This window comes from Pteronotus mesoamericanus, unplaced genomic scaffold (genome assembly GCF_021234165.1).
Source record: "Pteronotus mesoamericanus isolate MK-2021 breed Mesoamerican mustached bat unplaced genomic scaffold, CSHL_Meso_final scaffold_507, whole genome shotgun sequence".
Classification (NCBI taxonomy): Eukaryota; Metazoa; Chordata; class Mammalia; order Chiroptera; family Mormoopidae; genus Pteronotus; species Pteronotus mesoamericanus.
Window position 1 is genome coordinate 4,741,343 of NW_026555319.1, and position 15,893 is coordinate 4,757,235.

Genomic DNA, 15,893 nt, shown 5'->3' on the forward strand with positions numbered 1-15,893 from the left:
ACCCTCCCAAACTTCCCTTTGCATTGATCAGCACGTTACGTCAGTATTGATAAGTTTGCAAAAAGCCAAAGTCAAGTGCAATCGCGCGGCACACCGACCCCGGACTTGGGGGGGGAGATGCAGCGAGCGCTTCCCGGGCCCGGGAGCCGGCTGCAGGCAGGGCAGCGGCGGCGCCGGCGCCTCTCAGAGAGGCTGCCTCCCCCCCACCCCTCCCCTCCCACCCCATCCCCGGCAACCTCCCCCAGGCGGGCGCCGAGCTCCCCGCCCGGCGCGCTCCGCCCGCGCCCTCCGGGGGTCGGGGGGGCGCACGGCTCCCGGCCCGGCAGCGGCGGTGGCGGCAGCGCGGCGGCGCCAAGGGGCAGCGGGTGGCAAGAGGCCGGGGGGCGTCGGAGGGGCCCCGGCGGTGGCGCGCAGAGCCAGAGCGGCCGGCGGCGGCCCCGGGGCTGGGGGGAGTCCAGCCCGGATATTGAGTGCAGCCATTGAGAAAAGCCAAACTCTTGTGTGTGTGCGTCTCGAATAGCCCCCAAGATGGCCGCCAATGTGGGATCGATGTTTCAATATTGGAAGCGATTTGATCTACGGCGACTCCAGGTTAGTGCGGGCAGCGCCGGCCGCGCGGCCGTGGGGAGCCCTCGGGCGCGCCCTGGGCGCATTGGGGAGGTCTCCGGGAGGGCGGGCGGGCGCCCCGGGGCGGCAGGCGGCGTCTGCTGGGGCTCGCCTGGGCTCGGCTGCCCGCTGCCCATCGATAGGTATTAGGAATTGATCTCGCCGCTGCTCTTTGTTCGGTTCAATCATCGATTAGCCGCCGCGACCATGGAGAAGCGCTAGTGAGCCCTCGGCCGGGGGACCGAGCTGGCTGGCGAACGGCCGAGCAAGGCGCGGGGAAGGCAAAGGCTGGGGTCTCGGGCAGGGGGCTGCCGGCAGGACCCCTGGCAGCCCCCTTCGCGCCGCACTTTGCGAGCCTCCCAACTTCGCTGCCCGGGGGAGGCCGCGGAGCGCGCCGCGTGCCTGTCTGCGCCCGGCTGGGGCTTAGGTGAGGGAGGGAGGGAGCTGGCGGGCAGGGAGGAGTCGGAGAGAGGAGGAGGCAGCCGGGGTTGGCGAGGAGGCGGCTCCGCGCCCCGCCGCCCGTTGGCACCTCCGCCGCCGCCCTCCTGTCTGCGCAGCCAGGACGCACTGTCACCCGCGGGCCGCTGCTGCCGCCCCAGCCATCATCGCCGGACTGGCAGCCTGCGTCGGCAGATCTCTTCTCGGGCCGGGTTCTCGGGGTTCGTCTTTGCTTCTTGCCTTTACCCTCCTTTGCCAAGTCTAGATGGGGACGGGCGATGGAGATGGGCCCGGGCCGCGCGCAAGTTTGCGCTTCTGCCTCGGGGGCCGTGGAGAGCCCGGAGCGCGCTGCAGAGCAGGTGACTCCCGGCTCTCGCGCCCTTGGGAACTTTTATATAGGAGATTCCCTCGCTGTCTTCTCCCTCCTGTTTTTCCTCCCTGCCGCTCCCTGCTTTTCTTCTCTCTCTAGTCTGTTTTCCTTCGCTCTTTCTTTCTCCTTTTCCCCTCACCTTCCCTACGGGGCTCCCTTCCAAACCGCAGCACTTTATCCTCCCACCACCTTTCTCTGGGAGTCTCCCCCAGATTTGGGGGTGTTCTCTGCTGACCTCCTAGGAGGCAGGGTTGGGGTGGGATCTCAGAGAAAACCCGCTGGAAGCACAGCTCCAGCCTCTGTTCTTTCCCGGGTGCCCCAGGACGGTCAGGATAAGCCCTCCCCCCAAGACCCTGGAGTCTTGCAAAATCTGGGCAGACACAGTGGGAACAAGGGCAGGGAAATGACACTGACAACCGGGGATTACAGCATCCTGTCTTGGCCTTGACGTTCTCGGAAAAAGCAAGAGCATCAGTCTGGAGATAAAAAGGAACCCACTTAAAAAAAATCCACCGGCAAATCTCGTTAAGTTTCTTCTGATAAGTGGTTCCAGTACTCCCCTCCTCCTGGCCTCTTCCCAGCCCCCTTCACTCCCCACTCGCCCCCCTTCCCCAAAGCCATTGAGCTGGAGAGAAAATCGGGGCACTCAGGCATGCAGTTAATAACAGCGAACGCCTTGCAATTCCAGGTCCTCACTCGAGTTGGGGCTCAGTTAGGTGGCCAACTGAGGCGGGCAGGGCTGTGAGCTGTGCTTGCTGGCTTAAATGATGCTAAAGTGGCTTCTCTGGAAGAGTGGTGTGTGTGTGTGGGAGAGAGAGAGAAAGAGAAACGGAGAGGGGGAGAGAGAGAGAGAGAGTTGGGCAGCCACATTGAGCTTGGCACGAAGGCCAATGGTAATCGTATTCCCTGCTAATGTTTGTAAATGAGACCCGGGCATGGCTGGGGGACAGCGTCTTTATTTATGATTGATGTTCTGTAACATAAGGAATGACAAGAACGTGGCAGACAAGAGGAGAGGAACCAGAAGGGCTGGCGAAAGCCCTTTGCAGGGTCCTATTGTTATTCTGGGCTGGAGAAAATTTCTGCGGCGAGATTTACAGCGCTGGTATTTGCTCCCGGTTGGCCGGAATGTCAGTTAACACAATTTTCATTAGATAACTTGTTTTCAATCTAGGGAGCTCAGCCTGCATCGGGGAGGGCAGGGTGGGCTGGGTGGGCTAGGGATGGGTGCTGAGGGGTGGAAGCAGCGCCTGGGGGCTGATTTCTGAGCTGTGCTGGGGGGAGGGTTCAAACCTTACTCTCTTCCTTCTCGGGCCCAGGGGCCTTTTGTGGAGCTGTTGAGGTCACCCAAATCTTGATTCCAGTTGGACTCCCGTTGATTTGGGACCCTTTGTTAGGGTTTTAGAAGAAGTGGAAAAGCAGATTTGAACTGGAAAGGATGAAGGTGGCAGGGTCTTATTCAGGTGATGGGGAACTGGGGCTAAGAGCTGTCTCCTCACAGGGTGTATACATGGGGGAACATTCATTAAGACAATGGCTGGTGTGTCTGGCACAAAAGGATAAGGCTCTGGGGAAAGGGGGTGAGCTCATTTACATGGATATTAAGTGGGGAGGGGGCCCCTATGGGAGTTTGAATGGCTGTACACTTCTAGAGAGCAGGGAAATAATTATGGCAGCCGTGGCTGTGTGCAAACATTTAGGCCCTCGCATCTGCCATGGTCCCCACCCTCATCCGGAAATGTTCAGTTGTTCCCCTGCCCAGCAACCTGCACCTTCCCCCCGTATTCTCACTGATGGCATTTTTGTTGGAAATGGATTATGAGCCGAAGCACTTTCTCCCGGGATCATCTCTCATGCATACCAGTAATGACTCCTACGCCACACTTTTATTTTCATTTTTTTTCTCTTCCAGTTTTCCTCTTATAGGGGAGATAACCAGAAAAGAATACTTCTGTTGGTTCATTCTGAGATCCAGGTGGGAGAGGCAGGCCCCCAGCCTAGGTCCTGCACAGGCCAAAAGCTTTGGGCCCACTCGTCACGCGGCCCAGCTGCCTGTGAGTGTGAGGAGGTGCTCAGCTACAATTCTTGGTTGTTCAGGTTGAGTGGCTTCACGCAGCCTGGTTGCTGAGTGTTAAAGTGGTGGAGGCAGCAAAGGCAGCCAGTGTCCCCAGGCCAGACCATGCTGCTGACACCATCCCAATCTTGGCAAGAAAGGTGACCTTGTACTAGCCCAGCGTACAGTCCTCTGGAAGTATATATTTTTCAAATATGGAAGCAGTCCAGTTATTATTCATTCCAGTGCAATCTTTGAACACAATAGGGCTATTTTCCTAGGACGGAAGTGAGTCAACAGACTTAATGACTTGTGGGCTGATGGTAAAGACCCTCTGACACATAGCACCCCTCTTCCAGGACCCCTGCAACCCCTTTCCCTCTTCCTTTTCTTCTTTTTGCTCTGCTGTTAACAGTCCAGGAAATGAGAAGAAATAAAATTCCATCCCAAAGATAATGCTGGACATATTTCATTTGGTTATAAGATTGCTTTATGGTGAACATTACTAACGCAGTATTTTTTTATGACTTTTCTGTGTATAATCGTCGTAACTGGATTCATACCTTTATGACTTTCTTTTTCTGCTTTCCTTTGCCACTTTTTTTTTTATGATGCCCTGGGTCCAGTATTTTTTTTTCCCTTGAAGAGGGTTAATCAAGCTAACAGGAGTTGCAGGCATCCAGTCAAAAAGAGGTGGTCCAGTCCAAATGAGCTTCTGTTTCTTGGGAGGAAAGAGGTTGGCTGGAGGGATCACATTGTGCGAGTTTTGGAGGAAGAGGCAAATCGTGCTTGAGGTGTGAGCATTTAGGGAGGAAGATTGACAGGGCTAGGGAGACAGGCTTGACTTTTGTGAGGAGTTTGGAGAAACTTCTGGGAAGACTCAATTTCTTGGCGCACAGGAGATGGAACTTGATGGAATGTTTTTTTCCCTGCTCAAAGTTTAGAAAAGAGCGTGGATGTGATTAAAATATTATAACCTTATGATATTCTGAAGTGCATAAATTTTACATATCAGCCACAGAGAGTTTAGACATCCATTAGAAGCTCTGACAGCTTGACTTATCTAAATGTGCTATCATTTAACAATGTGTCAAAATTCCTCTTTCTGTAGATGACAGCAGTAAATAAGCTATCAGCCCTGTTGGCGGAATCCTAACTTTGGAAACTTCACCGTAATAGAATCACTGCCAGGGCAAGGAGCATGAGCAGATCGGGCTTGGGTTTGGCATGGTCCAGGCCCATGAGACTGGTTGGCATTAGGTGAGGGCTGCCTGGGGGAGGGGAGGGCGGAGGACAAGGGGAGAGGTGGGGGACTTGGGTGAGGGGGCATTTCTAGCCGTAGCTCCGTGAATAAAACACCAAAGAATTGGCCAGCCTCCTGGACCCTTACAAGTCTAATCTTGGGTGACCTCATTCCATCTGTTTCCCCAATTCATAAGAACCTACAGTCCAGTGGCCCTTTTCTGCAGAAGAAGCTAGAAACAGGTGTTGAGAATTTATTTAAAGATCCCTCAGTCTCTTCCAGGCATCCCAAAATTTTGGTTGCTCAACTCGGCAGAAATCGCTGCCCAAAGCGGGGTTCTCTCTTTGAGTGCTAGAAGAACAAGCAGCATCTCATCCTGACTGCCTTTGCCATACCTGCATTCACCGTAGAAAATTGAGAAAACACAGATAGCGTCTTGGTGGGTTATTTCAGATGAGCACTGTGCTATTTTGACCAGAGGGGACAGCTTTTCTCATGGTGGTAGTGATTCTTCTCCTCCCTCCCTCCCCTCCTTCCTTCCTCTTCCACCTCCTCCTCCTTCCTTTTCTTCCTCTTCCTCTTCTTTTCCTTCCTCCTCCTTCTTCTCTTCTGTTATAAAGAGAATTCTGTCTTCGAACTTGACATTCTATTGTGGTAACCTTGCTTCTAGCACATGGGATTTCAAACGTGAACATCTTGGCTGATGCTAAATTTGGTCCTGGATAGGCGTGGCCGTCCAGAAAATCTGGTTTTCTCTGCTGCATTCTGGAAGTGCTGAGTTTCCGGCAGTTTCTCAGTTATCTAATTGTGAGGCTGAGCCTGGCCAAGGTTGAGCGTGGGAAGGGGATTGAAGTGGTGACCTGTCTTTGTCCTTGGCTTTGGAATTCAGGGTCCAATCTTCTGTGTGATTTTTCTCTCTGGGGACTGCTCTTTCTTATGACAGGTTTCAGGGAAGGTGTAGTAATTGGCAGAAGGCAAGGGCCCCAAGACCTCTAGTCTGTGTGCCTCTAGCACTCGTGAGTGGGTCACCCACCATCCCAAGTCTCCCGTTTCTTAATCCATCACACAGGCTGGCTGTGCCCATATGGTCTGCCAAATTGGATTGTTGTAAAGGTGCTGACGTACTTTGTGTGCCAGTGTCTTCTAGTGACCTTGGATCCCGTGGTGGTGGGGTGCTATTGACCTTTTAAGCAAACCTTTTAGACATGAAACCATGTTTCAGATGGAGTTACTTGGTTTCTGAGCCTTGATGAGCCCTTCACAAAAATGGTTTCTAGTGTTTCATAGGGTATGGACACTATATTCCTATCATACTTAGATTAAAATCCAAGGTCCTTTCCCCTAATTTCAAGGCTCTGTATGATCTGTCCCCTGGGTATCTCTCTGGCTTCATCTCCAGCCCCTCTCCGCTTACTCTGCTCAAGTCACAATGGCCTTCTTTTTGTCCTGCAAACATATCAAACACATTCCTGCCTTAGGACCTGTGTACTTGCAGTTCTCTCTCTCTCTCTGGGAATCTTTTCCTCTGGTTCTTCCCATGCTGGCTCCTTCATGTCACTCAGTTTCAGCCCAAATACCAAGACCGCTCAGCATCACTAAGGACAGTGCTTCCTCCGAGGGTTTTGACCTCATAGCCTCTCCGGGCGTGGCATTCTAGGAAAGCATTGGACCTCCTATCAGGGGTGCCAGACTTTTCTGTAAAGAGTCACACTGATATCCTTCAGGCTTTGTGGGCTGTGTGTTCTCTATTGCAAGTACTACCTTCTGCCACTGTAGCATGAAAATAGCCATAGACAATAAGAATGATTGGACATAGCTGCATTCCAATAAAACTTTATTTAAAAAACCAGCAGAGGGTTAGATTTGATTTGAGGGCCACCTTTTGCCGACCTTGGTCTACTGGTCTATGTGATAGCTGTTATATAGGTGGTGGCATGGCTGAAGTTTTTCACTTTTCATTTAAGAGCATGAAGGTGAATCAAACTGAGTTCCAGAAACTTGTTTTTTACTCTTTCCCTCAAGAGGGAAATACCAGGAGCCAGGGCAGTGAGGGGCCCCTTCCTGGTTTCCAATCCTGTCTCTCTTCACCTATTAGCTGTGTGACTTTGGATAGATCCCTTAACCTCTCTGAGCCTTCCTTTCCTGATCTTTAAATGGGACTAGTAGTAGTCTTCATCTTTTACACTGTTCTTTAAGATTAAAGCACCTTGAATATCACAGTGCTTAGCACAGTGCCGGACGCACAACTGCTGTTCTGTATGTTCTTATTATTGTGCTTGGTATTTTTGGAGGAGAGGGGGGTGAAAAAAACAAATAAATAGCAGCTCCTGGAACTTGTTGGCCTTCCAGTCTGTTTCAGAGCTCTCTGGGCAAGTTTTCTCTTTTGCTCCATTGGGGCTTACTATATTAGTATATTGCTAATATTCTATGCAATGCCATATATTTTGGGAGTTTTGACCACAGAGGTTGCAGTCTGGGAGCTATGTCTGGCCCATGGATATGTCTGTCTAGATTAGTACAATATTTTAAAGCACTGTGTATAAGTTGTCAGCATTTAAAACACAGGAGATGTTACCGGTGACATCCCAGTGGCCAGTATCCTTAACAATCAAGAGCTCTGACTACCCTGGGCAGGGAGTGCAGGCCCGGGCAGGGTGTGCCAAGCAGAGGGAACAGCCAGTGAGTACAAAGGCCGTGGGCTGAAGGTCCTTGGTGGGTCAGGCTGGCTGTAGGGGCCATGAGGTGGGTCACGAGGAGTGTAGCTGTGGGGGCCACTGGCTGCCTTTCCTCAAGTCCCCAGTGTCAGAAGAGACCGCGTTTTCAGAAAAAAAGAAAGGCCCTTGACCACCTCCGTGAAGATGTGTGGTTCGGGGCCGCAGAGCCTACTGTCTCTGTAGTCGCTCAGTTGCTCCCAAGGTGGGCTTGTGGGCGCCCCCCCTCTTCCCTTCGCAGTCTTTGCTCTACCCCCTCCACCTCCAGCCTCTGCCAGCCTTTAGTTCAGCCAAATGAAACAGCAATTTCAGGATATGCATTTGTCATTAAAAAGAAAGGAAAAATCAATCCTTCGGCCTCTTTGGCTTGAGCTGGTTGTCTGCCCACAACGCCGGGAGCCAAGCGGTGCTTAAGACTCTTCGAGCTGCTGGTGCTCCAACCGGACGGGGTGAGTGGCTCCCCGGGAACCATGGTGGTCCATCGACTTGTCCAGCCAGCTGTTGGAGGTGGGTGCTGCAGATGGGGAGACCACAGGGGTTCCCAGAGTGGCCGTTTGGGAAAGCTTTTCCTTAGTGGGGTGGCCATTCAGAGGCCACTCTGCTGGGGGCACCTATTTGGGGTGCCTCTCATCCTTTATGTGTGTTGGTGAATCCAGGTATCTGAGGAGGGGTGTGTGGGCTACAGAATCAAGCCCTGCACCCTTCCATTCCCAAAGACATTTAGTGTGGCCTGGGTTCAAGTCTCTCCTCTGCCACTTAACAGCTCTGTGACTTTGGGTAAGTTACTGAACCTTTCTGAGCCTCAGTTTTCTTGTAATAAAATGGAGATAATAGTACTGGCACCTCCTCATGGTTTGTTGTGAGGATTCAGTGAGTTAATGCATGTGAAATACTGAGGCAAGTCTAGTACATAGAAATGCTATATATTAATATTAATAATTGCTATTGTCCTTCATTCTGAAAATATGTATTCACCACTCAGTATAATTAATATTTATAACTACTAATTTTTATATTGTTTTAAAAATAATATTTATAACTAATGGTTATGTAAATGATAATAATAAATAGCATAAATATTATAACTAATAATCATATACTGGAGATATGGTGAATGAGGAAGGCAAAGTGCCAGTTCTCACTGAGCCCACAGACAGTGGGGAAGTGGATGCACAGGACAGGCAGGTGTATAGTCACACGCTGGGATTAGAGTCTGAGAAACTTCCTGGAAGAAGTGACCCTTCAGCGAAGATCCCAGGGGTGAGGTCAGGGAAAAGCATCCCAGCAGAGGGAATAGCAGGTGGTAAGACCCTGTGGTGGGTGGAAGAATGGTGTATGCAAGGAATTGAGGGAAGGCAGATTCTGAGTCGGCTGTTGGACCCACCTCTACCTTCACTCTTACCAGCTGTCAGTCTGGAGTAAGGATGGAGCAGAAAATGAGGTTGCCTAGCAGGCGCGTGCATAGCTTGGAGTGAGCACTTTCTCAGTGGCCACTTCATAAACTGTCAAATACCAGAAAAGCCTAAGGGAACATTTTCATTTTTCAGCAAGATACTGAGCCCAATTCTTGACCTGTTGCAAAGTGCTTTTTGCTCATTTCCTCTCTCTATCTCATAATCAGGCACAGGGCAGCCAGGGTTCAAATCCACGTTCTGCTCCTTCCTGACTGCGCATGTCCTTGGGCAAGTTATTTCCCCTTTCTGAGCCTTGATTCTCTTGTCTGTAAGGTGGGTATAGTGATGGCACCTCCCAGTGGTGGCCATGAGGGTGTGCCTTGCAGATCTCTGACTACAGGGAGTATGATTGGCCAGTGGCCCCAGAGTCTGCGCTCAGAGATCTAGTCCTGGCCAGGGATTGAGTACAGGTCTAAAGAGAACCTGTTCCTGGGACACACAGCATATGCAGCTGCTTCTGGACTCCTCAGCAATCTAGGACACTTTTACCATCCTCCCTCCTTCCCTTCTTCCCTCCTTCCCTCCCTCCCTCCCTCCCTCCCTCCTTTTCTCCTTCACTCTGGCTCTCTTCTATGGGCATAGGCATTAACTCCAGTGTCTCCATGCTTTTTAATCTTGCTTTTGTGTCTGCCCCTCAGAGTACAGGAAAGATGAATTGAGTCTTGGTCATATACCTAAGGCACCCAGTGCATAGGAAGCGCTCTGTTTGGGTACCTGCTCCATTATTAGGCGCCTGGGAAACTACCACACTCAGCATTGCCCCTTCCTGGTTGCCTGTTCTTACTTGGCCCATAGGCGCTGCGCGATGAGGTCCCTCCTTCCCTTTATCATCCCCCATTATCTCTTGCCCTCATCTCCTGCCACTCTCCCCCTCTTTATTCAAGCCACCGTGTCCTCCTCACTGTTCCTTGAGTACACTAGCACATTCAAATATTAGGGCCTTTGTACTTGCTTTTCCCTCTACCTGGGAAACTCTTCCCCAGCCATGTCCACAGTTCTCTCTCTCTCATCAGTCCTCTGTTTAAACATCACCTCTTCAGAGAGGTCCTCCCTAACCTCCTTCCAACACAGCCTGCCCTGTGTCCTCACCTTGCTTCACCTGATGTGATAATGCATATTTATTTGTTCATTTGTTTACTCTCCTTCTCCCTCCCACCCTCCCTTGGGAGGGCAAGGACATAATAAGTTTCCAATAAACACTTGCATGATGGAGTGGATGAGTTCCCCAGGAAGGGGTGGTGGGGCAGCTGCGTTTACCTCACCTTGGGGGAGTGGCCTGGGGGCCCAGCTCCTCCCGTACCCCCAGCCGCTTCACTCATCACTGGTTCTTGAAAGTCCTCCCTCCACACCAGGGAATTGGGTCCCAGCCTCAAGCCCGTGGCGGATGAGGGTTTATCTTTAGCTCTGCTAGTCTCTCTTTAGAAACTGGTGACCCCAATTCCAGCCTGGGAGGTTGCTCCCCTCCTAATTAATAAATCCATTAATTAATTGCTGGCAGGCTGTAGGCCATTAGCAATGGTGGCCTCAGTTACAGCCCAAAGCAGGTCCCTGCAGCCTGTGGGTCGGCTGTTGTCGGGGGCACAGCCAGCGAGTTAAGGTTTTTGAATCCAGATGACATTCTCCTGATGCTGGGGTCATGGGACCACTTGATCAGCCCAGCAGACCGTAGAAAAGGACAGAAGGTCTCTGGACAGAGGCCCCAGAGTTAAGGGGTTTTCCTCCTCAGCATATCCGGGGACCCCTCGTTTACGACAGGGCAGAACAGCAGGACTGAAGTCTCCCCTTTCCTCAGTGGCTGAGGGATCCTTTCTAGGTGTGCGTGTTTCTGTGTTGGGGTTTCACTGGGTTGATGAGACAGGTCTTTCATTCGTTCATTTAATGAACATTATTTAGCACCTGCTATGCGTCCGGTGTTGTCTGAAGTGTTGGGGGTGCATCAGTGAGCAAAACAGACCAAGTCCCTGCCCTTAGAAAGCTTCTATTTTATAATCATTTGGAGACAGAAGGACTTTTCTTCAAGGGTGTGAGAAGAGTGACAACCTAATGTATAGACTTCTCCTAGGGCTGGGCATGCTATAAGCCTTCCCTAAATGGTGACTGTTATTATCAATAACAATAGTGTGTCTTTATATCTTAATAATAATAACCATTGAAGTGTGAGGCTATTTCCTGGTGCACTTCAGCTGCTCTGGGAGCAGCACCTGAAATGGTTTTGAGTGGGGATTGCAGAAGTCAGACCTTACTTTGAACCTGGTGTTGCTGCTTTCTCACTGGGAGACCTTGGTCAACTCACTAGACTTTTCTAAGCCTCAGTTTTCTCATCTGTAAAATGGGAATTAAATAATGCCTCCTCTGCCTCATAGGGAGATGGTGAGGGCTGACGAAGTGAAGCTCTTAGCACAGGGCCTGGAACTTGGCCAATCCCAGGAAACAAGAGGGCCAGTATTACCTTATTATCACTGCTATCATCAACATTGTTGTTTGTCACTCACCTTCTGGGCCTCACCTGTCATCTCAGAGGTGCCCAAAGCCGAGTGGACTCTGGAGATTTGATTGGTTTACAGCGCTGGATACTTAAGTGTCAGATGAGAGAAGCTGACATGAACTCCAGCCAGGCGCAGGGACCTCCACTGCACCCCCCAAGCACAGGAGTCTAAACATCAGCCCTCCTTAGCAAGTGCCAGAGCCCCACAGCCCAGCCCGCCCAGAGCCAGCGGCCAGGTGGACTGGCACCTCTCAGAGACACATTGAACAGGGGCCAGGTCCCCCCAGATGCCGCTTGTCTGGCCTTGGCAAGGCCAGACCTGAGTTTTGTAAGCTTCGGTAGAAGGAAGCTCTCTGCACAAGGAAGCCTGGCAGTTCTCTAACGAATAATGAACCTTTATTGCATGCCAGACAGTGTTCAGAGCCTTTAACACACACTGTGTTTAATTTTTACAACCTAGGCATGGAAAACCACTGCTGTCCCATTTTACTGATGAGCAGACTTAGGCACACAAGACTGAGTCCAAGGCTACACGGCCAGCAAGCTGCAGAGCTTGGACTCACACCCAGGACCAGTCTGTTGGCTACCCATGTCCCGGCTTCCCTGCAGGGCTTCCCCCGTAGGTAGTCACTATGCTTGTATTTTTCTCTTTAAAATGTTTTTAAAAAAATCTCCGAAAACACTTTGCCACTGTCAACTCATGGGAATGAATCCAGACCCACAAGCCTGAGAGGCCTGGGGTGGGGTGGTTAATTAATAACACAAGAAAGATTCCCGTCTCCTGGTCTGGAAAATGAGTGCCATCCAATCATCCATCCAGCCCAGCCCACTCGCCCGAGTCCGCAGCCACGTGGTGCGCCCTGTCGTCGGGCCTTCGTTCCGCAAGATGGAATTCTCAGCCCGGGCTGATAATAAGCAGGTATTGATTGCAGCCTTGGTCATTATCAAGATTTATTTAGTCAATATGGCCTCTTCGGTCAATAAATCGTGTCGTTGATAAAGAAGGAAGGGGATAGACTTGTAGAGTTTATTAAAAAAGTTTTTTAGATTTTTTTAAGCAGCCGAGTCCAGTCCCCCTTTCCTTGTCTTTGCTAGCCCGCTCCACATTTCATTTTTGGCTGCATAAGCTCTTTCGTTTCATGGAAGAACTTTCTCTTATTGCTCTGGTTTCTGGGAGCAAAGACTCTGAGCCAGGGCTAGGTCTGGAATGGCTCCTGGGACTCAGATGTCTCCTTACTCTTTTGTTCTCACTCTCTGGCATGTCCAACCCAGTCTGGCCAGAGCCTTTGCTCTGAACCTGATGTGTATTCATATACACATACATCTTAACTTAGCAGAACGATTAGCAAATCGGTTTCAAATTTATATTAGCTTAATTCCAGTATGTCCGATGTTCTTGACCTTGATCTTCAGCATGTTCCCTGTGCCCTTCGTGTTTCAGACACATGGTTTCCTTCATTTTCCTCTGCCTAACACCCCTCTGTGCATGACTTAGCCCTCCTGCTTCGGACACTCTTCCCACATGTCCCCCGGTCCTAGATCCTGGGAGTTTGCCCAATGTCATTTCCTTGGGGCAACTTTCCTGCTTCCCTCTGAGGTGGTAGGTCCCATCATTCTTGCCTCACCGCAGTGAGTAAGATGCAGTCCTGTGGATCGTTGAGGGATGCCTGCCTCCCTCTGTGAACTCGGAGCTCCATGAGGGCACACAGCAACTTGTACCCAGAACCTTGCAGCAAAGGGCTGAGCACATAGTGGGCACACAAAAAGTCTCAGTCAGATGAACAAACAGAGATGGATGTGAATGTCACGTGGCTGTATTTATGTATTTATGTTACAGCTTTGTGTGTGCATGTCTTTGAGTATGTTTGTGGGTCTTCGCACATTTATGTGTGTGAGTCTTTGTGTTTGTATCTTAGTGTTTCTGCACATATGTATATCTGAATGTTCTTCTGAGTGCCTTTGCATGTGTGCCCGAGGGTCTGCATTCTCATGTGGGTGTCTGGGAGCGTGTCATACTGGCATCAGTGTGTGTCTTTGTGCATGCACCTTAGCAGCTCTTTCTGACTTCTCCTTGCAGTGCAATTATGTTTTGATTAGTTTGGTGTAGCATTTAATGATTTCCCCAAAGCTAAACACGACCCCCCAAGTATTGATCTCGCTGTGGTGGAGGTGACACGGGGTAATGCAGGGCCAGCTCGCGGGTGCTGCCACCTCAGAATGGGCTGCTGCACCTGCCTGTCTCTTCCAGCCCTGACTTGATCCCCTAGAGAGAAAACCTGGGCCAGTAGCTTGGTACAGGGACAGAGCGGGGCTCCTTGCCCTCCTCTCATCTCTGTGGGATGTAGCCGGGGGACTGCTCCTTTGGGTGCCTCAGTTTCCTTGTCTGTGAAGTGGGGGTACCAGTTACAGTTAGTGCATAGGGTCATAGTGTGGGGGAAATGAGGCAATTCACATGAAGGGCCCAGCACGGAGCCTGGCATGCACCAGGTGCTCCATAAGTGTTGCTCTGTTGCCTGCCCTCACACCTGTTCCCTGCTGCCTCTTGCCTTGGCAGTGGGAGAGATGATTTCAGGCAATGGAATGGAGGCAAATGGTTAAGGAACTTTCTTCCTTCAAGAGGGCCCTCTCTGAGGGGCTTCTCTGGGGCCGTCAGAGGGATTCACATCTACTCCACTGGGAGCAGATAACCCGCAGAGAAGTCCAGGAGCTTCGTGCAGACACACAGCACTTTCCCAGTAGATTGGGACTGTGCCCCTCCGGGCATGTAGAAACCTAGCAGCAGCTTTCCCAGTCTCTACCCATGGCCCTGTGCCTTACACCTCACAGCCCTACATTCTTCCTTAACCTCTAACTGCCATACTCCTCACATTTTCCAGCCTTTGCTTTTGCTGTTCCCTCTGTCTGGAACACTGTTCCCCTTGTCCTTTCCTGTCCCCAGCCCTCCTTCCCTTACTCTGTGCTGGGTTGGGCACCATTTTGTCTCACCACTTGCATGTCCCTGGCCTGGGCTGCTTTTCAGGCCACTGGGCGAATCCTTGGTTCTCTGTTGATCTCCCCCAGGTGGTGAGCCCATTGCTGTACATCACGGCCGCACTAACTGGTGTGGCGCTCAGTGAATGCTGAAGGCCGGGTGCTCTGATCAGAGGTCACATTTTAAAAACTCAGATTCCTGGCTTTTCTTCAGCAGAAGAGCTGGCATCCCTGACAGCACATAGGACCGCAGTCAGTTGAGCAATGGGAATGGGAGTGGAGGGTGGGGTTTTGTACAGCCCACACCGAGCCTCGTTGTACAGCCCACACTGAGCCTCGTTGCCCCATGGACACTTGCTCTGTGGCCACCGTGGGCCTGTGTTAGCTGGTGTGGGCACCAGCTCTGCCGACTTGGACTAGTGTGGTGATGATCTCCTTCTCTGGCCTCAGTGTAGCCATTCCAGAAAATGCGCAGGATTTACATGATTGTTCAGCAATGAGGGGGGCTCTGAAGTGTTTGTTTTTTTAATTTTTGTTTTATTTATTTTTCATTTAATAACACTTATCAAGGGTGGCTTTGTGCCAGGTATAGCTCTGTTTCCTAAATACCACCATTTAAATGACTTAATTACCATAACACCTCTGTGATGCTGACTGTTAATAGCCCCACTTTGTGGAGGAGAAAGCTGCAGCACAGAGAGGTTAGTGACTTGCTCAAGGTCACACAGCAGAGCCAGGCAGTCTGACTTCAGAACCTGTGTTGTAGGCTCTCTTGCCTGTTGTCATTTTTGTGAATACTCCAACCACAGCCTGTGTATAGTTGGGAGGGGGCTGCTGTCTATGCAGTTTACCTTGTAAAGGTCCTATATGACGGTGTTTTGCTCACAGTGGTCGGTGCTGGCTGGCCAGAGTGGAAGCCTGGGCCAGGATTCCCAGAGCGGGCACGGACAAGCAGCTGGGATGTCAGCATCCCAGGGGCCGGGGCTGGAGCTGGTGACCAGCTGGAGACTCGGGGAGCCAGGCCTATGTCCTGCACCCCGCTGCCGGCATGGCCGGGCCCTCAACCCCTGGGGCCCCAGCCTTGACCCCGCTCGGAGCCGGCATCGTCCTTGGAGGGCGTCCTCCTCAGCCTCTGCAAGCAGGAGGGCTGGTCCCATGGCCCATGGCCTACTTTGTGAAATTCATCTCTGGAAAAAAATTATTCTCCAAGCAGAGCAGAACATCTTGGCATCTCATGGTAGATGAGGCCTTCTGAGGCCTCTGCCTCCCGGGAGCCGGGAGGAGAGAACCTGAGGCTCAACTCCTGCGTCCACTGGCTGCCCAGGCTGGGGCTTTACAGGGAAGGCAGCTCCCCAAGTCCGCCCCCGGGGCCCCTCGCCTCAGCTGCCCCATCAGCACCTGTGCCCTCGCACCCTGCCCGGGATGCCCCTCTTGTGGGTTGGGGGTGGCCCGCGCACCAGCAGGTGAGTGGGCGCGGGTCCAAGTATAATGTGTTTCTCTGGGACATATCGATAAGCTGCCCTAATTAAGCACCTTGCTAATGAGGCTCAAACCACTTCACCT

The 15,893-nt window shown here is 51.6% G+C and overlaps 1 protein-coding gene across 1 annotated transcript in view; it reads left to right on the forward strand.

Annotated features, from left to right (window-relative positions):
* Positions 1-528: 528 nt before the first annotated feature.
* The window catches only part of CUX2 (cut like homeobox 2), a 216,587-nt gene continuing 201,222 nt past the window's right edge, over positions 529-15,893 (forward strand). The window contains exon 1 of the mRNA XM_054594090.1: positions 529-591. Coding sequence (XP_054450065.1) covers positions 529-591 — 63 coding nt within the window. The remainder of the gene's footprint in view (positions 592-15,893) is intronic.